Source organism: Tachypleus tridentatus, chromosome 10 (genome assembly GCF_004210375.1).
Source record: "Tachypleus tridentatus isolate NWPU-2018 chromosome 10, ASM421037v1, whole genome shotgun sequence".
Taxonomy (NCBI): Eukaryota; Metazoa; Arthropoda; class Merostomata; order Xiphosura; family Limulidae; genus Tachypleus; species Tachypleus tridentatus.
The window spans coordinates 37,012,038-37,038,514 of record NC_134834.1 but is presented as its reverse complement, the minus strand read 5'-3'; the positions used below and the strand labels follow the sequence as shown (position 1 = coordinate 37,038,514).

General features: G+C 33.9%; 1 protein-coding gene across 8 annotated transcripts in view; it reads left to right on the top strand.

Annotated features, from left to right (window-relative positions):
- LOC143229062 (protein slit-like) overlaps positions 1 to 26,477 on the top strand; it is a 561,294-nt gene that overhangs the window by 112,314 nt on the left and 422,503 nt on the right. For 5 of the 8 annotated variants that reach the window (XM_076460805.1, XM_076460803.1, XM_076460804.1 and 2 more), the window contains one exon: positions 21,005 to 21,076. The exons of 1 other annotated variant lie outside the window; for it this stretch is intronic. In XM_076460805.1, the coding sequence (XP_076316920.1) occupies positions 21,005 to 21,076 (72 nt within the window). Of the gene's footprint in view, positions 1 to 8,575; positions 8,954 to 20,418; positions 20,639 to 21,004; positions 21,077 to 26,477 lie in introns of those variants that run through there. 2 more of the 8 variants (XM_076460807.1, XM_076460806.1) reach the window with 2 other exon arrangements.

The following is a 26,477-nucleotide window of genomic DNA, read 5'->3' as shown; positions in this document are numbered from 1 at the left end:
TATGTTTCAGTTCTGTAACCTAATATAATAAACCATCACTTTTCTCCATTGTTAACCTTACGTAGTAAATCATTACTTCAGTCCCACCGAAAGAAATGTATGAGGTTTGAAAAAGTAAATTCTACTTATAGCACTAAGATATCAAAAATTTAAAATAATGCGATGTTCGAGTTTTTCACGGATAAACTGAAATAAAGTAGTGTGATTTATTATCTTCAATGAATAAGTTACACATACGATAACTTGATGTACAAGGCTTAAACTGAATCAAGTAATATATAATATGTAACCTATGGATTATAAGGAGCTTTAATGAGTAACGTATTACATTAGGGAATATATAATGTACAAGGCTTTAAGTGGTAAGTTACATCAAGAAAAAACAGTGTCCTGAAATAATTATAATGGCCGTTTTTTCTAACTCATTTCTTTAAGAGTTGAAAGATAAATAAATAAAAATCAGAGTAGTTCCAGAACTGCTATTTTTGCCATTGCTAACCGAAATATACGTCTTTATTTTAAATTTCTCTTTTCGATTTTGTTTGTGAATTTTGCACAAAGCTACTCGAGAGCTATCTGTGCTATCCGTCCCTAATTTAGCAGTGTAAGACTAGAGGGAAGGCAACTAGTCATCAACCACCCACCGCCAACTCTTGGGCCACTCTTTTACCAACGAATAGTGGGATTGACCGTCACATTATAACGCCCCCACGGCTGGGAGGGCGAGCATGTTTTGGCGCGACTCGGGCGCGAACCCGCGACCCTCAGATTACGAAGCGCACGCCTTAACGCGCTAGGCCATGTCGATATTAGTTTTATTGAATAATGTTAGAACTGTTTATTTTCATCAGATTTTGTATCAAAGTTTTGCTTTTGTTACTTAGTGCCGAAATATTTCGATGTTCTTGTACATACCACTCTCCATAAGTTGATTTGACCTACAATTGGTTAGTTTTGGATTAATCTGAACTTAGTTGTCTCTGTCGTCAAAAGGTAGAAGTAGAGATTAGCACAGAACTTATAATTTATTATTTGAGCATTATAATACTCTTATCGTCACACAATCACCTTGGCAGTTGTTGATTAACCTTATAATAAGGGATAAAAGTATAGCAAAGATAAGGAGTAATAAGATATGACGTAATTTCAATAATGGGTAAGAGAAATAGAAGACTTATTACATAATAAGATTAACAGTAAGAAAATTAATAAGCTCATAATAGTAACAATGTAAGGAGTAAAAGATATCATAAGTTTAGCAATGTTTAAGAATGATATTATATAACAATGATAAGATTGCTAGGCTATTATATTATATAAGTTTTAAAATATGGTGAGACGATAGGTTATTATATAATGTTAATAATGCATCGAAATGATTGTTTATTACATAAGGTTAACAATGGGTTGAAGTACTAGGTAGTGTAAATAAGACAAACAATGGGTAAAATTAATAGGTTATTTATTAGATAAAGCTAACAATGAGTGAAAATGTTAGGTTGTTAACAGTTTTTTAAAGCAAAGTTACATTAAGCTATCTGCTGTGTCCACCGCGGGAATTGAATCTCGAATTTTAGCATTGCAAGAAATTAGGCTTACTGCTGTCCCTCCGGAAAACGGTAACAATGAGTAAAAGTACTAGGCTATCATTAAGCACATTGAGCCGGGAAAAGAATGGCTGCTGCATACTATGTATTGCCCATCAAAGTTTCAAATATCTGTTATAACAATCTAAGATACTTTTATAAAAAGTTAGGACACCCCCACATTTATTCCCACGTAAAATGGCTCAACTCACACACAGGTGAATCACACCAGGTGCACATGATTAGAAGGTTGTTACTCAGCATTTTGAATGAGGTTTGCCCAATTTAAACCTCAGACATTTAATTTGGTGTGCTCCTGACTGTTGAAGTGAGAGTGAGCACCATGGTGAGAGCAAAATAGCTGTCTGAGGCCTTCAGAAAGAAAATTATAGCAGCTTATGAGTCTGATAAGATATTTAAAAAGAGTTTGAAATCAGCCATTCCACTGTCTAGAAAATAGTCAACAAGTGGAGGGCTTTCAAAACAACTGCCGACATGCCCAGGTCTGGTCGTTCAAACAAGTTCACCCCGAGAGCAGACCGCAAGATGCTAAAAGAGGTCTCCAAACACCCTAACATGTCATCACGGGACCTACAGCAGGCTCTGGTTACTGTTGATGTGAAAGTGCATGCTTCAACAATATTAAACAATTAACAATTTAACAATGTTAAACTGCACAAGTTTAACTTGCATGGGAGGTGTGCAAGCAGGAAACCTTTGCTCTCTAAGAGAAACATCAAGGACAGATAGAGTTTACCAGAGATAATGTAGACAAAGACCAGGACTTCTGGAATAATGTTTTTTGGATAGGTGAGTCCAAAATTGAATTATTTAGACACCAGAACAAAGGACATGTTTGGCATAAATCAAATACAGCATTCCAGAAAAAGAACCTCATACCAACTGTGAATCATGGAGGTGGAAGTGTCATGGTTTGGGGCTGTTTTGCTGCAGCAGGACCTGGACAGCTCACAATCATAGAATCCACCATGAATTCTACTGTGTATCGGAGGGTGCTTGAGGATCATGTGAGACCACCTGTACGAAAAGTAAAGCTGAAGCGAAACTGGACCCTGCAACACAACAATGACCCAAAACATACTGGTAAATCTACCAAGGACTGGCTGAAAACTAAGAAATGGAGAGTCCTGGAATGGCCCAGTCAAAGCCCAGATCTTAATCCCATTGAGATGCTGTGGGGTGACTTGAAACGAGTTGTACATGTAAGAAACCCCTCAAACATCGCACAGCTGAAAGAATTCTGCATTGAGGAGTGGAGCAGACTTTCTTCAGATCTATGTCAGGGACTGGTAGATGGCTACAAGAAACGTCTCACTGCAGTTATTTCAGCTAAAGGGGGTAACACTAGATATTAGGGGGTAGGTTGTCCTATCTTTTTCCTCAGTTAGAATATGCATTTTTGTAGAATTACATTTACAGAAGATCTTGAAAAGTCTTTTCTTCAGTTTTAATCATTTAGTTATGCTCCTATAATCTCTCAGTATTGTTAAAATTAAGATTAAATATCTGTATATCCAAAAAATATTACAAAAATACACAGCCTTTCATTGAGTGTGTAACTTTTTCACTGTAGGTTTTCAAAAGCTATTGAGATCTCCAGTTTAGCTAAAAAACAACACCGGTAAGGTAAAGAACAAGCGAGTGGCATAACAGCCAAATGTTCTGCTGATTATTCTGATTCTGGCGTCATAAGAGTTAGCTCACTCATACTTGAAATTGTTGCATTGATTTACACAACAAAATGTCCTATATCTTGTTTTTGTACTTTTTGGTATTTCTATCTCTACATCATCCTTATTTCTTTCGAAATATTTAATTTATTATTATATAAGGTGTAAAAGGGATAGGAGCTCTAGGTTATTATATATAATTAGCAATGGATAGAAGTGCAGGGTTATTTATTATGTAAGTCTAACAACAAGTAGAAGTGATATTCTAACAATGGGTAGGAGTGCTCAATTTTTATATAAGGTTAACGACGGGTACAAGTACTAAGTTATTTTATAATGTTTGCAGTGGAAAGAAGTGATGGTTATACATGTTTAACAATGAGTAGAAGTTTTAGGTTACTATATAAATGAAGCCCGGCATGACCAGGTGGTTTGGGTACTCAACTCACAATCTGAGAGTCGTAGGTTCGAATTCCCGTCACACCAAACATCCCCGCCCTTTTAGCTGTGGGGGCATTATAGTGTGGTACTCAATTACATTATATGTTGATAAAAGAGTAGCACAAGAGTTGGCGGTGGGTGTTGATGATTAACTGCCTTCTCTCTGGTCTTACACTGCTAAATTAGGAACGGCTAGCACAGATAGCCCTCGTGTTGCGTTTGCGCTAAATTAAAAAAACAAACAAACAAACTATATAAGTGAAATAAAAACCATATAATCCGAACGCTTTTGAAAGGCAGACCTTTCTTCTTCAGGGGCACACAAGTGGTAGAAGTACTAGACATGGCTTTAGCTAGCTATGAGGTCACCGAGAGCCGGATATCGATTAAAATTTGAAATTAAATTTAAAGTAGTATTTAACTGTACACCCATATACAAAAGATATACAATGTGTTACGTTGACCTCATGTACCTGTCAGTGTTTGGACCTCGGATAAATTTTCACACTAGTTACAGCTACGGTATTAGGTTATTATGTAAAGTAAACAATCGGTAGAGGAACTAGGTCATATATTGTATAAGGCTAATAAAGGATGGAAGTGATAAGTTATTATAATGCAATTTGAGAAGTAGCTTGATACAATCAAGCAGTAAAGAAAAAAGTTCTGTTCAGTTGAGTGGTAGTTTTCTAACTGATAATATGGAGCACAAAAGTGTGATACATTTTACTATTTTTTTGTGCTGCAGTATCAAGAAAATCAGAGAAATATTTATTATGTGTTAACGTTCACATATTTTATGTTCATATATTTTGATATATTTGAAAGAAAGTTTCTTAAAAACGTAAAATTATACCATAATTGTTGTAAATTTTCTCTAACTTTTACTTGCAAATGTAATATAAATTCCATCAAAAAGAACTAAAACTGTTTATTATTATTATTTTAAGGAAAGCGTGAAACTTACAGTCTTTATGAGGAATTTTATAGAATTTCTTCAATAGCTTACCGAAAATGATATAATCATCAGTTTAATGCTGTTATTTTGTTTTTATCTTCCTAAAACATTCAACAAAATATACTATTATCTTTTATCTAGTTCATGTATAGTATATTTCGTGATTTTGTTTAAAGCGTCTTTATAACGAGACGTCACCTTCGTGAATTTCAGTTTAACGCTAGTACTTCAAGTTTGGTGTTTCTCCCTAAACAAACAAGAAATTATTGTGTTATTATGTTTTGCCTCGTTTATGTAGTAATGTTCTGTCTAAAAAAGTGATCGTGAAATCAACATTTATTAGAGGGGATAACAACATTTACATTGTTTTAACGTGTTCTTAATTGTCTGCCCTGAATGTTGATATTTCTTGTCAACCCTGACAATTCTCCTAACTAGAGGGGAAGCGATGGGCTTTTGAAAAATTTGTCTTCGTATATTTAATGAACACTTTTGTTAGCAACACTGCTCTTTGAAGTGTTATATATAAGGTTTGACAGCGCTCTTTCAGCTCCCACACCTTTAATGCTTTTAGTTTCATGTCCTCTCCGTCTCTGAAATAAACACAAGTGCTATGACCTGATATAACCCGAAGAATGACAATAATAACGTAATGCATCTCTCTCTTCTTTTTTTCTTCTCCTAATCGTGCTGGACAGTTCATCTACTTGTTTAGCTGAGCCTCAGTGGTCTACAAGAGTTATCATTAATTTAACTAGTCAAAGCCTAGGGATCGTCAGCGTATCTTGCTCATAGAGTGTGTTATCTTACAAACTACACGTACAATTTGATGCCAAAAAATGTAAGGTAAGCTATACGTAAAATAATATTTACGTGAAGTTTAAAGGTATCAGCTCCGATTGATAACCTGTGACCCATTGTTTCACGTTTGTTTAAGCGTACTGCTCGTTGGATAGGTTCCCATTTGTCATGAACCAATGACAAAACCGGTTAAACGGCAACAGTGGGGTGTTGAATGCACAAATTTAAAAGGCGTTTCACGAATGATTGTTTTTTGTTGTTTTTCTCTCCAGAAGAGTTAATTCCACAACTGTGTTATCCTACTTTGGTATTTTCATCATGACAGGCCGTTTCTTTCAAACCTTCTAAGTGTGCTTTAAATCACAAAACTTGACTGATATTGGGATAATGTTTCTTGTCTTTTCACATCAGCAAGTTATCAAACTGTACCAGTCTCCACAATTCTACAACAGTGTAATACTAGCGCCATGTTCTGGAACTTATCACGAAATACAATGAACAATTGATTCTTACTGTTTGTACCTGAATATGAGGTCTGGAAAAATGGAAATAGTGATAAAACTGTTTGGTATTTCGACCTTAACAAAATATTTCTTTAGAAGCCGTTTGTTATCTCCCCTTCCTCGAAAGTTAACAAACTATACTATTTTTTCTCCTTCAAATATACTTTATTACTAATTGTTATTAATACAATGAAATTTAATTGATAATTCCATTACGTTAATTGTACTTGTTTATTTGTTTACTTGTGCTTTAATTTCGTATGAAAGTACCAGAATGAAGGTAATACATCACCAACTCATGGGCTACTTTTTTAACCAAGAAAAGTTGGATTAACTGTAACATTAGAAGGCCTTCATGGCTGAAAGAGCGAGCATATATAGATTTCGATTCTATGTTAGGCTTTTGGTTATACTAAGCTGTTGCACACTCAAATTTATATATATAACATAACGGATAGAAACAAATATTAATAGTCTGCATTTGTCATTTATTAATTACCTACAAAGGTAAGATTAAATTATTTATTAATTATCTGCAAACGTAGGATTGGATTGTCATTTATTAATTATCTGCAAAGGTAGGATTCGGCCTGGCATGGCCTAGCGCGTAAGACGTGCGACTCGTAATCCGAGGGTCGCGGGTTCGCGACGCGCTAAACATGCTCGCCCTCCCAGCCGTGGGGGCGTTATAATGTTACGGTCAATCTCACTATTCGTTGGTAAAAGAGTAGCCCAAAAGTTGGCGGTGGGTGGTGATGACTAGCTGCCTTCCCTCTAGTCTTACACTGCTAAATTAGGGACGGCTCGGTGCAGTGGGCTAACAAACTACTCACTTAAATACTTGTTGAAGAATCCGGAAGCGATTGCGGCCCTATGTTCCTAGATGGAATCTAATGGTAATAACTAACTAACTAACTAAACGTAGGATTGGGTTTTCATTTATTAATTACATGCAAACGTAGGATTGGGTTGCCATTTATTAATTACCTGCAAACGTAGGATTGGGTTGTCATTTGTTAATTACCTGCAGTTTTACTCAGTCTGAATATACTTAAATTTCACTTACTTTCCTCCGATCAATAATAACTGTTATACTAAATAACGGACTACCTACCTATGTAAGTTTATGGCATTTATTTATAAATCAATCCAACTTTTAAGTTCTCTGTTTAAGTCATTATTCACCGTGATTCATTATCTGATACAGTGACTTAAATCAGTTCAACTGTTTCTCTAATCAATTCATTTAATCATTGCTTTTGTAATTTACCTAGTGGCATTGTATACATTATTTTTATGTAAATATATTTTTGCGCCCTCTGTATCATATTTTTAACAGCATAATGCTATATTGCTACTTAATTATTTTTAATAGTAGATTATACGGGCAGTTCGAAGTTTTTGTGTGGATTGTCTTTAACCCTTATGCTGGCTTACGTTGTACTACATTTTTAATGCATACAGATATCATCGAATAAATAAAACATTTATTTTTAACTTGACAAGACGCAGTTCTTTTCTTTTTTATAGCTTTGGGATATAAAAATTTAAACGTAATTTCTGTTTTTTGTTGGCGTACTTTCGTCTATGAGGTAAAGCTGTGTCTACTTAACCATATTAAATATTCAACATGCGTATATATCATTAAGCTGCTATTTGTTGTCGTTTTTGTGGGGAGTGATATAGTTCTTTATTAGCGCCATCTACCTTCCGTCACTTTGATACACACCAGTAAATGTAGAATATGTGTCTACTTAGCTTTGGGGCACTACCTGAATGTAGTAGTTATGATGTCAGGATTATAATAGGGTGCAAGTTTCCCTTATATTATTGTTTCCCTGTAAATGCTTCTGATTTTTTTTCTATCATATTGAAGCCTTGAGCTTTCTTTAAAAATTGTTATGTTTCTAAAGAAATGAACAGACATATTTTTATCACCTTTTTAAAAAAATGTCATGACTGTTTGTCGTTTTGTGATACATTTAGCTATATACACAAGTAGATGGTAGTTCATAAGCTTAGATTGTTTTTATATTTCACCTATTTTATGTTTGTTATCCAACATATTATGATTTTGCCATTTAATTTATCTGCTGAAATCGAATCAAAAACGCGCATCTTAAATATCTGCTATTACGTTTTTATGAAGTAAGTTACTTCATAAAAACGTAATATATTTTATGCATTTTATTACAAACTCATTATCTAACTATCACGTTTTAGTTTCCGTGAATGATTTCGTCTTTTTATTAATCGTATTTTTGAGTATGAATATTTTGTTAAATAAATTATTTTTATCTTACATGCTCACTTCTCTGTTGCAAACAGCCGTAGTGAAGTAATATTGATGTAATACTCTGAATATTTCCTCCAGTTTAAGGATTACGCGTAGACCGATTTTGTGGCGTCATGTTTCAGACTTTGTCATTATAATGACTGCTTTCGCTGAAATATGGCGCTTATCATCGGCAGAACTCATATCTCTACAAAACATTCTTAACAGCAGAATAAACCACACTATGTAATCAAGCAGTGATAACGTTCTAATCTATGATACAGTTTCAGCGAGAGTATTCTGAATAATACAAACAGTTTAATGATATTTTTATTACTTCTCTGAATTTTATCCCTCACCTGTGTTTGAGTGACAACAATGTGTGATTTGTTTGTTTTCTGAATTTCGTGAAAAGCTACAGGAGGGCTATCTGTAGTATAAGACTAGAGGGAAGGCAGCTAGTCATCACCACCCACAGCCAACTCTTGGGCTACTGTTTTACCAACAAATGGGACTGAGCGTCACATTTTAACGCCCCCACACCTGAAACGGCCAGATTATTTGGTGTGACGGGGATTCGAACCCCGACTCTCGGATTGCGAGTCGAGCACCTTAACCACCTGGCCATGCCAGGGCGCAAGAAATGGACAAAATGACATTTTATACTTTTTATTCTAGTGATTTGGATCTTGCAATGGGTAAGTAATAAAACATGTCATAGAAGAAATATTAGTTAAGAAAAATAACTTAAAAACAATATTTCATCTTTTATGTTTTCCTTGGTAACACTTACAGGTTTTATATACATACACACATAAATAAACGTTAAATCATTACTCCTAACCTATTATAACTATTTCGTGTTGATTTCTTACGGTAGCTTCATGTCAGTAACATTTTAGCAGTCCTAAAATAAACAAACAAAAATAACTATTTTTAATTTATTTAAGCATTCGTAGTTTTCGTTTTTAAAGCAACGAAACAAGACATTACTATTTAGAATGATGACTGTTAAAGCAACTGCTCAAGACAGTGTTATTTAGAATGAGGAACGACACGTTCAGGTACAAGGCAATACTGCTGCAGTATTTTATTGTTATTAACTTGTTTGAATTATCTCATTTTAATTTAAATATTTTTCCTGCTGGAACGCGGAACACAAATATTAGATTTTAATGTATTTCCATACTACAAAAAGTTCTAAAAATCAATATTTAATGTACAGAGTGCAACAAAAATCTTACTGCAAATGTCATTCCATTGTCGACACTCTGCTGTGTTTTCTGATTATAGTCACGACAATACATGAACAGAGAGAGTTTCTGAATCTGCATATTTAGATATTCCATGCTGTGAGAACTGCCACGAATAAGTACAGTTTTACAACTTTTACAAGTTTTTTAACTTACAACGCTAGAAGCAGGGTTTCGATACCTGTGGTGGGTATAGCATAGATAACCAATTGTGTTGCTTTGTGCTTAACGTCAAAAAATAGTTTGGGTTCGTCTGTTTTGAATTTTGCGCAAAGCCAACTCTTGGGCTACTCTTTTACCAACGAATAGTGGGATTGACCGTCACTTATAACGCCCCCACGGCTGAAAGGGCGAACATGTTTGGTGCGACGGGGGCACTCGACTGAAATCTGCATGTTGGAACTGTACCTTCTTTTATGAAAACTAGATCGATAGTAAAGCACATCTCCGAATAAAACTTTATATATGACTATTGGTGGAGAAGCTTCCCATATCATTTTCAGTATATTTACAGTTAACTATAGCAGTCACGTGCTGTTAACGCTTTGATTATATGGCTATAATATGAAGAAAGAAAAGTTACATAGGTGACAAGACTTTAATTTGGGAGCTTAACACATTTGGTATTTCAACCACAAAAGCCTTGTAGTGGAATCGTAATGTGTTTGGTATATTATTCCAACCACAAAACATTTATCGTAAAAGATTAATGCGCTTCCTATTACAACCTCAAAACCCTTATCATGGAAGCTTAATGCGTTTCCTATTAAAACCATAAACGCTTATCAAGCGAGTTTAATGTATTTCGTATTCCAAACACAAAACATTTATTGTAGAAATTTAATTCGCTTCATATTAAACCCACAAACTCTTACCATGGGAGTTCAGTGAGTTTCATATTACAAAAAACAAACAAACCGGAAGTTGACTGTTTGTAGCAAGCTGGAATAGCTAAAAAGCCTCAACCTTTTTTTTTCTGAATGAACTGTAAAAATAGGTGTATTAAGAAAAAATTCATCTTAACTCATTCATATTTTCATAACATGATGAAAATATAGTCATGACCACTCATTAAAGCCTTTGCATACTTGCTGGACCATTTTTCATGAGAATCACGTTTCACCTTCACGTGAGTTTTCGCTGTGGAGGCAGTACCTATTCGAGTCACACCAAATAGGGGCTGTTGTAGAGGTGGGCCACGTATTTCGTGGTGTTTAACCTTAATGGTAAAAAGTTGTAGTGGAAAAGGCTAATCGCTAATAAAATCTTAAGTTCAATATATTTATAGAAAAAGTAGTATATCTGGATGTTTTATTTAGATAGATATTTTTTGAGGATTTTGTCTTTAGGTGATTTCATCTACTTTTTCTCTTGGTAAATCTATATACAGTGTTTTACACATTTCCGTCTTTTTGTTATCTGTTTTTTTTTGCAGGAAATTCATTATTACTTAATAATGTTATTAGTACATTTGATAAAACAATTTGAATGTAACTTGAGATTTAACGTTCATTTTGTTTTAGAGTTTTTTTAATCACAAGTCAAATGTATATTCCTGATCGGGAATAAATTATATTCAGATTAGAATGTGTAGTGGAGTTTTATTTATTTGAGATATCAGTATGTGGAACTTTTATGAATTGAGAAATGAAAAGATAGATTATCTTGGATAATCGTTCATCTAAATGATAAGAAGGTGTCAAAGGTCCCAGTTAAATTCCCTTCCTGTCAAGTAAGCAGTACTAGCTTTTAGTCATGCTTGATATTGTCCACTTCAATAGCTGTTTTTCGTCAAACAGTCTTTTGAGCCTCGGGCAGCCCCAAATCGAGGTGTTTGTATACGAAGGGCGTCTGTAGGAAATAAAATATTGCTCATTACTGGCGCTATTAGTGCCAAGCTTGACAGACGAGTTGACTGTGCCTGTTACTGGAAAGACATGACCTGGAATGGTTGACGCAGCTTATACGTGGATCATTAGTGAGAAAAGGTGAGACATCAGAATTACGAGGAGTTGGGTGTCTTTGGTGTAAATTTCCCACGGGAAGTGATAAAACAGTCTCCCTGCATTGTTATATCAAATTTCTTTCTTTCGTCATTAATCAGGGAACCACTATGACACGTGAAACTCATTTTGTTGCATATTTGTTTAGGCAGGTGGAAATTGTTCCTGTTTTCATCACGAAACAAACATTTCTCTGTAGGTTACCCTCTGTTTGACAACTCTAAGTATTTTACGGATCACAACTGTGTTTGAGAGCTAAGTTTATTTTCTCGATATAATGGAATGAATAATTCTCTAGAGCCACCTGAGCACGAGGCCAAGCCTTACTCGTAGCAGTTAATTTTACAGCATAGCCGTCCGTGTTCATGGAAACAGAATCTTTGTGAAAGATTAAACAATGACGTAATTGTATCGTAAAAGATTGAAGACGCTGTTTGTGCTCTTCTTCACCAAATCCCTTTATTAGATATACCCGAACGGTAATCTGTGGCTCATTGCACATCACTATGTTCTTCCTAATAATTTCTAGCTTCATCATTAATTAACATACCAAAACACTAAAATCCCACTTTCATTGTAACAGAAGCTACTGTACCATTTCAGTTCCCCAGTACAGACTCAAGAGGCACAGCATTGTTACAAGGTATTGCAACTGATAAAGTTACGAAACAAAACGTTGACTTTCTCATTAAAGTGGATTTCACGCTTTATACATCACACTATCTTTGGTTTGAAGTCATTCTTTCATATTCATCTGCCTAATAACAACACATGAATGTTTGAATTTCATATTTCCCAAAAATATAAACAACGATATACTTTCTGTGAACATAAGAAATCTTCATTGGTTTAACTAAATACTGTAATGACTGGTTTGACTATAGTTATTCATTTATGTAAATTGAAAACAACAAGAACAAAGAGTTTAAATAGCGATCAGAAGTTTAATAGCATTAACAAAAACTAAAGTTGGAAATACTTGAGAAATCCTGCAGAATAACTAGAAGGAATATTGTGAATGTGAATTACTTCCACTTAATGCATGTGTATAATTATTATTCCGGTTAATAATTTGTGATATAGTTCTACAACACTTTCAGCGTTCTTCCACGTTAATAGAAACAGAGCATTGGTGTTACAATAGCATCGAACATCCAAGTGAAAATACAGATATAAAGGTAAAGAAAAGAACACATCTGGGAATTATGACTGTGACTATAACTCATCATCAGAAGGTTACTTATGGTGAAAAACAGGTGACATTAGTACACAGGGTTTTCAGAGATTACATAAATAATTCTTTGATATATTGGTGGAAGACTTTTGAAATGTCGTCTTCTACACTTGTGTCTCCACAACAGGCAGTTGCCGTCCATTCTACAAAGTTTTATACATAACCAATTGTCTAAATGAATTAAACACCACACAGATTGTTAATTCTGAAACTAAAACACTAACAGTTATCGTTTCATCGTATGAGAATGTCGATTCAAAGTTTTGTTTTTTTTAATAGAAGGTCGAGTCCAAAACAGTAAGGCTCACATGTTTTTCTCGTGTTTTGTTTTTTTTTTGTTTTGGAATTTCGCACAAAGCTACTCGAGGGCTATCTGTGCTAACCGTCCCTAATTTAGCAGTGTAAGACTAGAGGGAAGGCAGCTAGTCATCACCACCCACCGCCAACTCTTGGGCTACTCTTTTACCAACGAATAGTGGATTGACCGTAACATTATACACCCCCACGGCTGGGAGGGCGAGCATGTTTAGCGCGACGCGGGCGCGAACCCGCGACCCTCGGATTAGGAGTCGCACGCCTTACGCGCTTGGCCATGCCAGGCCTTTTCTCGTATTAAAAAGGTGTCGGTTATGAGAATAACAAAGCCTGCACGTTTTACTTTTTTTTTTTTAATAGAGTGTTGATTTCAAAGATAATGAGACCTTTACTTTTCATTTACATTTGTTTGATTGGAATTAAACACAAAACTATACAATGGATTATCTGTCTCTGCCCACCACGAGTATCGAAACCTGGTTTTAGGAGCGTGAGTCAGCAAACATACCACTGTGCCATGGGGGTGAAAGGAACATTTTTTTCTCTCTTATTAACAGAGAGGTGGTTACAGAGATAAAACCCGATTGTGTTTTTCTTTTTAATAATGTTGGTTCTGAATAAGATAAAGCCTGCAAATATAGTTTCCTTTGTTGAAATTTTTATAAACAGTCATAGTTTATTGTTTAACCTATGTGGTGGTCATAGGACAAACAGTCAGTCCATTGTGTAGCTTTGGGTTTAACTCCAAACGAACAATCATGAAAACGAAAATATCACAGATGTTGCAATTTATCCCACAAATTATTGCTGGCGTTCTACTGTTCACGCTGCACCTAAAAAATTACTAATTCTACCTAGTTTTTGGCCATTTCTTTACAACGAATATTATAACAAACAAAAATATAAAATATACATAAATATAATAGTACTACGTATTATTTGTTATATCTCCATCTAACTGCTTCGCATGGTACATACAAATATTAAGTTCAGTGTTTTGATTTTTTTATGGATGTGTCTGCGTTTTGTACAACTACTTCGCCCCTTTTAGATGGATATTCACCAGATTTGGTGTGTAGGTTCAGTGGGTTCATGGGGAAGATATATACAAATTTGCTGTTTCATATTTTGTGTTTTGCAGTATATATGGGTATTTTTGCGTTTTATACTATTACATATAAGACAAGCAACTTTTCATGTCGAAAAATAACCTTTCATTAATCATGAATTGGCGTAACTTCCGTCCAGGGATGCATACTCCATCTAGTAACTCCGTTAAAATCGAAGAGTAAAAAAAGAATTCGATAATTTAAAGTCTAATGCATTACCCCAGTCGATCATTGTAGTTAATTAGTAAATAAACCGCACGAATAAAGAAATATATCATCATCATCACTTGATTTACTTAGAAGTGGAAACATCTCATCACTATATTACACCGTATAGAAGGGAATACCACAGTCTACAACGTAATATATCACTATATTTCACAGTATATAAAGAAACAACACAGAAGACTACTTACAATACTTCCAGTTACCCAGTTATTGCAGAACGTTTTGACATATTCAGTATTTCATCATGTTAGTGAATAATAAATGTAAACCACATAATAGAGATCGCTCTCCTAACAGACGACAAACAAATTAAAAATAATTTTGCATTTTATAGAACTATTGTTTTCTTGTGATAAATGGCTAGCACAATACACAGTTATTTTTATAACAAGTGATAATGTTTAGGGAGGGAAAATGCTCTAAAACAAGCTGATAATTCAGAGGCAGATACAAATTTTGAAACTGGAAGAGTCCAATTTTTGAAAGAGAATATAGGCTTAATAATATACTGATTAATTGTTGTTTTTATTCTCTCTCTAGAAAAATGGGAGCTCTTATTCATGCCCCCTTTCGTATCCACTATGTAAATTATATGTACTTGTACCATTAAAAATGCTAGTAAATTATAAAAAGCGTTTAATTTCGTAGTGAGCTTTACATATCACCGTCATCCTGTATCTGATTTTATATTTAGGTCATGGTATAAACATTTTCATTTTAATCAACAAATGCTAAACCTTTCATGACTATTTTGTGAAACATCATGTGATACATTAACTGCATTTGAAAACCGATTTTCGGTAGAATAGTCCCCCGGTGGGACAGGGGTGAGTCTTCAGATTTGCAACGCTAATATTAGAGGTTCTATTCCTCCCGATGAATACAGCAGATAGCCCGATGTGGATTTGCTATAAGAAGAATAATTAATAATGAATTAATTTAAAATTTAGAGAGAAAATGACATTTTAACAAATGAAATAATTTTAAGGACAGTTTAAAGTATATGAACTGTGTATTTTGGTAAAAATATTTTTTGATTGAATTTTGCATGTTTACTATTTAACATTTTGAAATTTGGTCAAGCTTATTTTATTGGATTTTATTATCTCATATTTTATATAAAGTAAAACTGAACCGAAACTATGTTGTTATGAGAAATAATTAAAATTAAATATCTTAAACTCGAGAAAATGATAATGTCTGCAGAAGTTTCTATGCTATGCTGTCAGAGAGATGCTTCTTACTTAACACGTTCGCTACTATGTGTCCTACCGGTGGGTCACAACCGACATTTAGCTATGAATCGCGTGATACACTGGTATGTCACAGACAATAATGTTTCAAAGCCAAATTTATCTTCGAGCATGTGATTATGGTAACTGTTCTTCAACACTTTTGGAGTGTTTACTTTTTATACTTCACTTATTATGTGACAACGAGCATGTTAAGTTGTTTTTAAGTATTTGACACGTGGGAACATCCTGTTGTGAATTTATAAATCCAGGATAGAATACGTTTCAAACAAAACTGCTTACTGAACTTTAAAAGTCAATAATTAAATGATAGTCATTACATACCCTTGAAACTGTTCTTTAAGTTAAAAACCAAGAAGCCCGGCGTGGCCAGGTGGTTAAAGCACTCGACTCGTAATCCGCGGGTTCGAATCCCCGTCACACCAAATATGCTCGCCCTTTCAGTTGTGGGTGCGTTATAATGTGACGGTAAATCACACTATTCGTTGGTAAAATAATAGCCTAAGAATTGGCGGTGTGTGTTAATGACTAGCTGCTTTTCCTCTTGTCTTACACTGCTAAATTAGGGATGGCTAGCGCAGATAGCCCTCGAGTAGCTTTGCGCAAAATTCAAAACAAAACAAACCAAGCAATACTAATCAAATTAGGCTACTGAAATGTGGTTATGTGAGTTAATATTTTTATATTGTTCGTAACAACCATTTTTCGGTTTCTAACTAATAAAACAAGCTGCTCGTAGAAAAAAACAAAATCCAAGGATAAATATGGAGCTTTTTAAAGATGTACCGTATTTTCTGTGTATAAGACACATTTTTTCTCCAAAACAGGAAGGAAACAAAAAAAAACCTGCTTACTCGCCATAAACCCCTTCAAAGTACGCATAGAGTTTGTTTTTGGAATTTCGCACAAAGCTACTCGAGGGCTATCTGTGCTAGCCGTCCCTAATTTAGCAGTGTAAGACTATAGGGAAGGCAGCTAGTCATCACCACCCACCGCCAACTCTTGGGCTACTCTTTTACCAACGAATAGTGGGATTGACCGTCACATTATACGCCCCCACAGCTGGGAGGGCGAGCATGTTTAGCGCGAACGGGATGCGAACCCGCGACCCTCGGATTACTAGTCGCGCGCCTTACGCGATTGGCCATGCCAGGCCGTCGTACGCATAGAGAGGCGTACAGTTTTTGACCTTCGGTGTATAGGAAGCAGGTTTTTTTTTTGTTTCCTTCCTGTTTAAAAGTACCAAACCTTTTTTTCTTCCCCAAAGTGTGGAAACTGTAATAATGTATTTTAAACACTTGATGTGAACAATTACCTTAATGGCACCAAAGATGATATTGTTTGAGGACAAGTGAGAGTGAACATTCAGAACTTATTTTCAGTGACTTCAGTGACGTAAAAAAAATACTTTGAAATTTTCGTAATGAATGAACAATGTTTTGATGTAAATGTATGAAACCATATTTTATTTTATTTCGGACACTACTTTTGAAGAATAATAAAATAATATACTGCTGTTAAATAAATAAATAAATTATAACTGTAAAAAAAATGTTCCCTGAAGATAGTCTTGAAAATAGGGGTGCGTTTTATATACCGAAAAAAACAGTACTTGTTCACTATTAATTCTATCAACCGATTTCCTGTGGTTATTATGTTAACATGTCATGTTTGCCCTTTTTGTTTCTTTGTGACAAAAGGTTGTGGATACTTTGTCGATAATTGTGACCCTTTTAAAAGTCAGTTGTGATAAGAATTATTTTCTTTGTGCACTTATATATGTACAGCTGTCTCTAAATCGTGGTTCCACTTAGAATGACATAAAAATGACGTCAAACACTTTAGTTAACCGAGTCATAACCTAGGGCTGTATATCCCTTATGTACTTGAGTGGTTCCTGAATACTGGGATACCAAGTGTGTAATGAAACGAAATGTGTCGCGTTTTGTTGTTAAGTACATTGTTAGGAAAGTTAACGATCATTTTCATATCTTAAGTATTAAGTGAAGAAGTTAGTCGATATTATTTATAAAACATGACATATTGCATAATTCTTTACATCTTGAACGTTGGATTAGAATGTTAGTCGATACTCTTAAAACTAAAGAACTAACTAAAGAAAGCTTTCGTTAACCATGTTGTGACTGACTGTTCACAGCAATAGTGTGAATTAAAGTGCTTTGTAATATTATGAATATTGCTGCTATTTTATGAACAACATTCGTCGTAAGGCTGAATGAAAGCACTGTCTTTTATATACTGTAAGAAACAAAGCATTCAATATTCATTAAACACATACATACATATGTATATTAGATTTGCTTTAAAACCTCATTAAAAAAAAAAATCTTCCCTGAGAGTGAGTTGTCGTTGGTTATTTACAAGTATAGTTTTCAGTGTAACAAATACGTGGAATTCTCTGTAGACCACGTTGTAAGGAACATAAGCTGTTGAAATAAGCCAAGTGTATCACACCATCCGTTGTTTGTATCAGTCTCAGCTCACAAGTTCTTATTTTAAATTGAGCCGAGGACAAACAGCAATCAATAGTTCCTGTTAGTTTTGTAAATACGACCTGAAATCAATAGTATTGTTTGTTTTCTTTCTGATTATTTTCAATTCGGGAATTTGTTACAGTCCAATTAACCTATCTAGATTACTTATAGTCACAACCTGACTATCTGCAAGCTTAGAGTAGGGTCAAAAAATGGACAAGAAAAAAGGCTTAACAACATCCTGGTATTAGAACAATAACTATACACAGTCCATCTGCGAATGCATATTTTTCCTCAGCTCATTAACGCATGTAGCTTATAATCAGAAATATTTGTTTATTAGTAAACCTGATTTATATACATCCAATAGTAAGATTTATATTCACTATATAGATTTACTTCAATTTTTTTTTGAATTTTCAAACATTGAGTGTTCAAAAATTTAATTAAAAATTGCATTAATAATACAGCTTTTGTTCGCTTTGATTGCAGAAAGCTGTCGAAACTTGGTGGTGATAAATCACGTGTCTTTTTTTATGTGGTTTAAGTCTAATCTTTTATAAAAGTTCTTTTGTGAAGAAGCAAATTTGGTGCTATTTGTAAACTCTTAAAACTGTCTCGCATTAATCTTAACAGAACTGTCAAGAACAGTCAGTTTTCGAAGTCATTGAGAATTTTAATTCGAGTTAGTACAAATAATGATTTATTTATACATTAAAGAAAACTCTCGCAGCCAAAAGAAACATTAACCCGATTAAGCAACATAAAGCAGAGTTAAACGAGTTAGCATCACTGAAATGTGCAAGAACTTCGTGGTTTATCCATGTGGAAGTTTTCTCATTACGGTGGCGTCATGATTACCATTAGAGTTTGAAGCGAAATCCCACAGAAACGAGAAAGGAAACAGCACACATTTTAGTAAGATTTATTATGGATACATTCCTGGTATATTTCTTTCAATATACAAATCATATAGAAGAGGAAATGAAGTTAAAACATGAATTGATTTAAACATGCATAAATGATAGCTATTAAAACAGAAATCATGTGGGAAGAAAGAGATAGATGACAGGGTTACTGATTTAAAATTTGCTTACCTTTAAGGATTGATGAAGTTGATTACGTTTAGATATATGTACATACTTTTCAGGTACTTTTGTTTTTATTGCAATTGTAGTAATGTTTAAACTAAAATTTTCCAGTCACTTAGCACTTCTTAAGGTGCCTGTGAAAGAAGATAAATTATTAAAAAAATAATACTGTGGACATTTTTTGTCAAATGGGACGGTTTATGCGTACGAAACTTTTATTCTTTTGGTTAAAGAAACTTTGCTTCATATGCAGAAGTTATAATGAAATGTAATTTTTTTTTACACTTGAGGTTATATTTGCTAGACGAAGGCTATAGAAAGGCTTACAACATAAATTTAAAAGCTATTTTTAACCTCATGTCGTTACAGATTATAAATATTTTTTTTTTTTGCATTATCTAAAAATAAGCTGCTGATTACTTTAATTAGTCACAGTGGTAATGGTTAATTACTATCGTTTTCTTCAGAAAGTATTGTTTAGTTAACGTAAATCTTTTCAAACGCTTGCTTCACTTATTAAAGCTCTGAAACAATAAGTAGTGTTTGGGGTGGCAGGGCAAGGAACAATTAATTATTGTAATTGTTTCTTGGATATGTTGCACACACTGTTCCACATTCTGGAATCTGCTGTATCTAAATATACAATGATACCCGGTTTCAGTTGGAAGTTATTGGCAGTGAAAGAAACACAGAGCTGTAGTATGACTGCCTTACCAGGAGCGGTCACGTTCACGCAGATTCAGTAGCTCTTATTTGATTTTCAATTCACATTATGCGCTTGTTCTTCATTGCCTAAAATTGGAGACCTTGTTCTTCATATTCTGAGATGGTGAAAAGCTACTACTACTATAACTAATGGTTTTGTCACCATCAAACGTTCTGTGGTGCTCCACAGCATCTTTGGGCTTGTTAGCCTCAATAAGGGCTAACAAAAACTCCATCGTGATCGCACCCAAGTTGCAAGGAATCCTTACACATGCAGATAAGCGAGAAAATAATGGTGTTTGATGATGACATGTCAAAAAGTAGCAAACTCCTAGTCACGACTTAGATTTTTCTGCTGAAAGTTTATTAGGATTTGGTCTGAAAAAACATATGGAACAAAAGAAGAAGATTCTTGTGGCGGATTTGTCTGTTGCACAAAAAGTTTTGTTATTAACTATGATGGTGATGTGGCCAGATTTAACTCGTCTATTTTTTTTCTTCGAATTGGACTTTGAAAACACTAATCAGCATATCTTATTGTATACCACACCACGTATAAATTTCACCAAATTTGGATAAATTCAGGAATTTTTATGCCCAATTCTTGCAACGACGTGTCTCGGGTTGAGTGAACTATTTTGTGTTAATACAAGTTTTTCACAAAGTATTCTTTTACTTACAAAAAAGTTTTTTTCAGGTAGTAGTATTTAGTTCATATATATTTTCTCAATCATTATTGTTTAACGTAAAAAACAGTGTTGTCTAATTGTTTTAGATTTTCTCAAACATCTTTTTTTCACAAAAAAAGTGTTGTCTAGTTATTTGAGGTTTTCCCAAACATTGTTTTATTCACAAAAATACAGTGTTGTCTAGTTATTGCAGGTTTTCTCAATCATCATTGTTTTATCTACAAAACAATGTTGTATAGTTATTGTAGTTTTTTCTAATAGTATTCTCTTACTTACAAAACTTTCTCATGCAATGTTTAGGTTAACCCTCGTCTTCAACATTCGTATTCTTAAAAGCACAAAGTATTACAGTTATTCACTCTATTTGTTTTCAGGGATCTCAGTAACAACAAACTGGCTGCTATCGGAGCAAAAACGCTTCGTGGTGCCCCAAGGTTATTGAACTTGTAAGTAGACATATTAGACACTTTATCTCTTTATCTGTCCGTCTGACTGCTTGTGTATGCAGGCATTCAATGTAATGATCTGGGTCATAAGTAGCTGTTCAATCCTGATAGATTCCTACCAGAAAAAACAGAAGTCAACTACTTACTTTATTTAGAAACACTATATACCATTGTTAATGTCGAGTATTTCTGAACTTTAATTATATAAGAAAGCGTTTATTTAGTAACTTAGAATTGATATTAAAACTAACAATTATGATCCTAACAAAAATTATTTCAGAATTATATGTCTGTAAATCTGTGTTGGATTACTAATTTTTACTGCTCTGAACATTTAAGTTTTGATGGTTATGCAAAGAAAGTTTCACGGATCCTCCCTAAACATTTTGGATTTTCAATACAAAATAGTTAATACTCTGTTTTTGTTTTGTGATGTCCCTGGTGGCAACTGTTTAAGCTTAACTAAACCTCAGTAGTTTCGGGGGTGTGTGTGTTAAATAATCTAAAAACAGTAAAAGAAGCGAACAGGTTTTACATTAAGAAGAATAAACTTTAACATAATAATGTTTGTTGTTTGGTGCAATGAATTATACCTTAAAACATACGTATGAGAAGGCGAAACTAATTTTGACGTTGTTGATGGATATACTCGTATATGTATATATTAAGTTTATATATGATGTCAATACATTTTATTGTGATGCTTGCTGAAATCTATCAAATATGCTTTCAGTTATAACTTTCTTGACGTTTTTGTTGTTGACGTGACTATTTGACGAGCTTATTTTAAATCAATTAAAATATAATATTTCGTGCAAGTAAACCTTGTGTTACCTTTCATATTTACAACTTGAATTACGTCTACCTTGAAACTATTTTATACTTTTCAGCTGTAAGGAACACAGGCTAATCATATTTTATGCAGTTTAATCAAATCGTTTTCAAACTTGTGGAACATAGCCATTTGATATTTTTCTCTAATGTGACACTTAAAACCTGCATTTAGAAAGTAACTGTTATATAAGCCAAGATTAATACAAAATTGAATACAAAATTGGTGTTTTTACAATGTAACCCAAGTGCTCCTCTGTAAGTTTGTGAAATATAACCGCTATATGATGAACTGCGAGAACGAACTCTCGCAATAGCAATAACTTTTGTTACTAGTGTAAACAGAATAAAAAAAGTAAAATTTCTTGATGTCATGTTGCTCTTCGTAATACCGAACCATTATCGTTGTTTGAATAGAATCGTCCATTTATCGGTCAGAGTTTTGTTTATATAACATGTGAAATATAAACCACAGTTTTAATAACTCTTAAGTATTAATGTGTATAACAGTTAGCTGCATAATAAGAATAAAAACACGTTTACCTTCACTTAATTACTTAATTAGTTATAAAATCTTTAAAAACTTAGCTCTGATGATGTATTGTAATATTTATAGAATCTAAGAACCGTAGTTATGTGCATGTTTAATCAAACTTCTTTCTAAACCACAATATTAATACCATTTTTAAAGGATTGTATTAAGTTGTTATCCTTTACAATAGAATCTGTCAACACACGAGCTTATTTTAAGGGCTCGGCATGGCCAGATGGCTAAGACGTTCGACTCGTAACATCGAGGATCGCGGACTCGAATCCCCGTCACACCAAATGTACTCGCCTTTTTATCCTTGCGGGCGTTATAATGTTACGGTCAATCGCACTATTTGTTTATTAAAATAGTAGCCTAAGTGTTAGCGGTGGTTAGTGATGACTAGCTGCCTTCCCTCTAGTCTTATACTGCTAAATAAAAGACGGCTAACGCAGATAGCCCTCGTGTAGCTTTATGCGAAATTCAAACCACACTTATCTTAAGAAAAAATTAAACAAAGGCTGGTATAAAGATCTTTTGGCGTTTTCACCAGAATTGTATTTGCATAGATTTAATAAAACTCGTCTTAATGCTTCTCTCTTAGATTTAAACTGTTTTACCTACACTATGATTTAAAGCTATAGTTTCACAAGCATTAAGAGTGTACTTAAAAAGAAGTAATACTTACCCATGATTATCATGCTTAAGAAATAACGAATATTTCAAACCAAAATAAATATACGTATAATGTAAGGTTTCTTGCAAAAGTATGGGTTCTTGTAAAAAATAGTTGAAGAGATTTAGTTATATTGGGTTTACATGGTTAAGTACAAAATTCATTTCGAGATGATACATTTTTCTCTATCCTCAGAAAGTTCATTTGCATTCACTTATAAATATTTTCGTGGACTATATGTGTGTGTATGTGCATTCATTTTTATTGCATCTACGCAAACTTAGAGTTTAAGAACCGAGTGTGGCTCGCTATTAAGTGTGTCTGGAGATTGAATCCTGTGATTCAAGGTTTCTGACTCCTTACGTTACATATAGAATTTACACTTCGAGGCATTTGGTATACAATAAAAGTGAAGGCCCAATTTTACCATTCTCATGGTCAATAATAACCCAACAGTTGGCGCTGGGTGCTTTTAACTTTTTGCCTTTCAGTTACAAATTAGAGACTGGTAACACAAATAACCCTTGGTGTGAGTATTATCTGAAACAAAGAAAAGAACACTGTATTGTTTATATATAGGCACGTTCAATTTTTACTTTTCTTCGTTGAGTGACCATAATTTTTTTCCCAATTTTAACATTCTTTTCGTTCCACACCGACGACCTTATTATTTTGGTTACGTATTCTGAATACAACATAATCCTGTATAACCCAGTTTCAACAGAACCTCCACATATCTGGTAACGATGTTGTATGATGACATACATAGGTACTCATTAAACCATACAAGACTGAATGGATTGTGTTGATCTAGGGAATTAAGTGGTTTTACTTTACTACACAAACAAAAAATGAAATATCGTTTTTGACTAACACAGTATATAGAAACATGAAGTAAGTTCACGAGTAACAGCTGTAACGATACATAGACAGGCGAATAGGTAGATAGGTTTATGAATTATTATTCAAGTTACAATATTATTAAGGACACACAAGAAAATTTCAAATGAGAAAGAAAACCTTAACAACTATATTACCTAAAAAGATTTTACGACGAACTGTGTTGAAGTTTCTTTCATTCGGTCTAGTGTTGTTATTTAACTTCTTTGTAGTTTAGCACAAAGCTACGCAAAAGGCTTTTTGTGCTTTGCTCACGACAGGTATCGAAACCCGTTTTCTAGCGTCATAAGTCCGCAGGTCTACCGCTGTTCACTGGAGGGCGTTACTTAACTTATAGTCTATACACTGTTAACACATACTGCCAAGAAATATAGCCCAGTGTTGTTACTTTCATTATAAATCATATACTTTGATCGAATGTTGACATGAAGAAAGGTTCAGCGTTGTAGTTAAGTTATAAATCATATACTGTGAATAAATACCAATAAACAACATAATTATTTATCTTATAAATCATATACTTTGATCGCATGTTGACATGAAGAAAGGTTCAGCGTCGTAGTTAAACTGTAGATTATATACTGTGAATACATACCAACAAACAACATAATGATTTATATGCTTTGATCTCATGTTGAAATGAAGAAAGGGTGAATGTCCTTATTTAAAGTTACGGGTTGGAAAGTCCAGGGCTTGAGCCACGAAATATTATTGAGTACGTTCTTTGCTTTTAATTGCTGGGGAGTTATGATTGTGATAGTCATTCACCCTATTTGGTTATAAGGTAGTCGCATAGAGAGTAATAGCTTCTAATTGCTTGTACTCCCTTTTAGTCAGAAGCTTTAAATTAGTGATGGTTATACCAGAAACGTAAAGATCTTTTATTTGATGTTTAGCCCATGTGAGGAATAAGAGGTCACTCATATTACAAATATCAAATAGAAGCCCAGTGCCTTAATTTCTTAAAGCATCTACCCTGTAAGCAAAATTGTAGGTTTGCAAAATCGTCTCGTCAGAAAATTTATCATATCAAAATACAAATCCGTAAGAAGTTAATAATAGAAAGTATTGTTATTAATTTGACTTTAGGTCGAGAAAAGGTTGACTCGGTTCTTATTTCATTATATATACTCTTACGAATCTTTATGAGAAACTTTGCTCAACTCTGACTTTAACGGTTGCCTTTGACTGCGATCTCTTTTGCTTATTTGTTAGTTTGAAGTTAAAACTAAGCAATCAGTGTCATATAAATTACTGTTAATATTGAACTGGAATAATTTTAATAAAATGAAATAAAAGTGCCTGTATATATACCTTAAAAGTATTCCTGTCTAATTAGGGGTTTGCAATACCACAAAGCAAACACTTATAAAGATTATAATAATCGATTCGTCTGTTAAGTACTCTCTGTATTACCGATATATTTGCCATAATCTCATTAATATTTCGTGAGATTGGCCAGCTTAAGAATTTTAGGTTAATCCTCGATCTGTATATTAAACTAGAAATGCAAAATTATTATCATAAGAAAAGGGATGGGGGTATTTACAGTCATAATTAATTATGAAAATAATGTTGAAAAATGCATAAAAGGTATATATTAGGGGATTGTCGTCCCTTTATGTTGTGAAAATGAGGTGCATCATGATACTCTGTGATTTATTTTCAAAAGTAATTGAAGGGAGAAAATTGCAACAAGACTCCTTGTTCAACTTGATACTGAAGAGAGTATGTAAACATTGATGTTAAGTACTCAGGTTGTCTTTACTTTTATTTTTCTACGAAATAAACGATGTTCGAGTAAAAATTATTCCAATGATTTTGCAGTAAATACAATACGTTACACATTAAACACGACATGGTTTCAATTAGCGTGTAGCTAACCTGAAATAGTTGCTGAAAAATTTAAATAAAAAGGCTGAAATTGGTAACAGACTATAAACAGGGAAATAAGCAAAGTTTGAGACATGTACCCTTTACAGAAAAAGTTATTTTTTTTTAATTCTTTGGCAACAGTCAACGACAGCTTGTTTAACGACAGTAATGCAGCCAATATAACATATGGGATGAAGTAGGGTGCGTTTGTTGGTGCGTCTCAACCAGCAGTCCCAAAGACCTACACAAAATTGATGACACCCTGAATACTGACAAGTAGTAAGAGATTCAGATCCACTATGCCATTCCTTCACTAACATAATTCATTGAGTAGGTATTCATCTTCCAGGAATACAATGATCCCAATCATGCAACAAGCGAAGTGGAACAATAATTTGTGATAAACAGGCCAACAGAACATTTACAATCACGGTTGACCTACATAAAGTCCTGATATGAACATTCACGAGACTTGCTTATATGAAAACTGAAAACCTCAAACTCCAATCAAACAACTTGACTCAGTTGTAGGAAGTAATAAAGGATATTTGAAATAGTATTTCACAATGGTGCAGTGATAAACTGTAAAG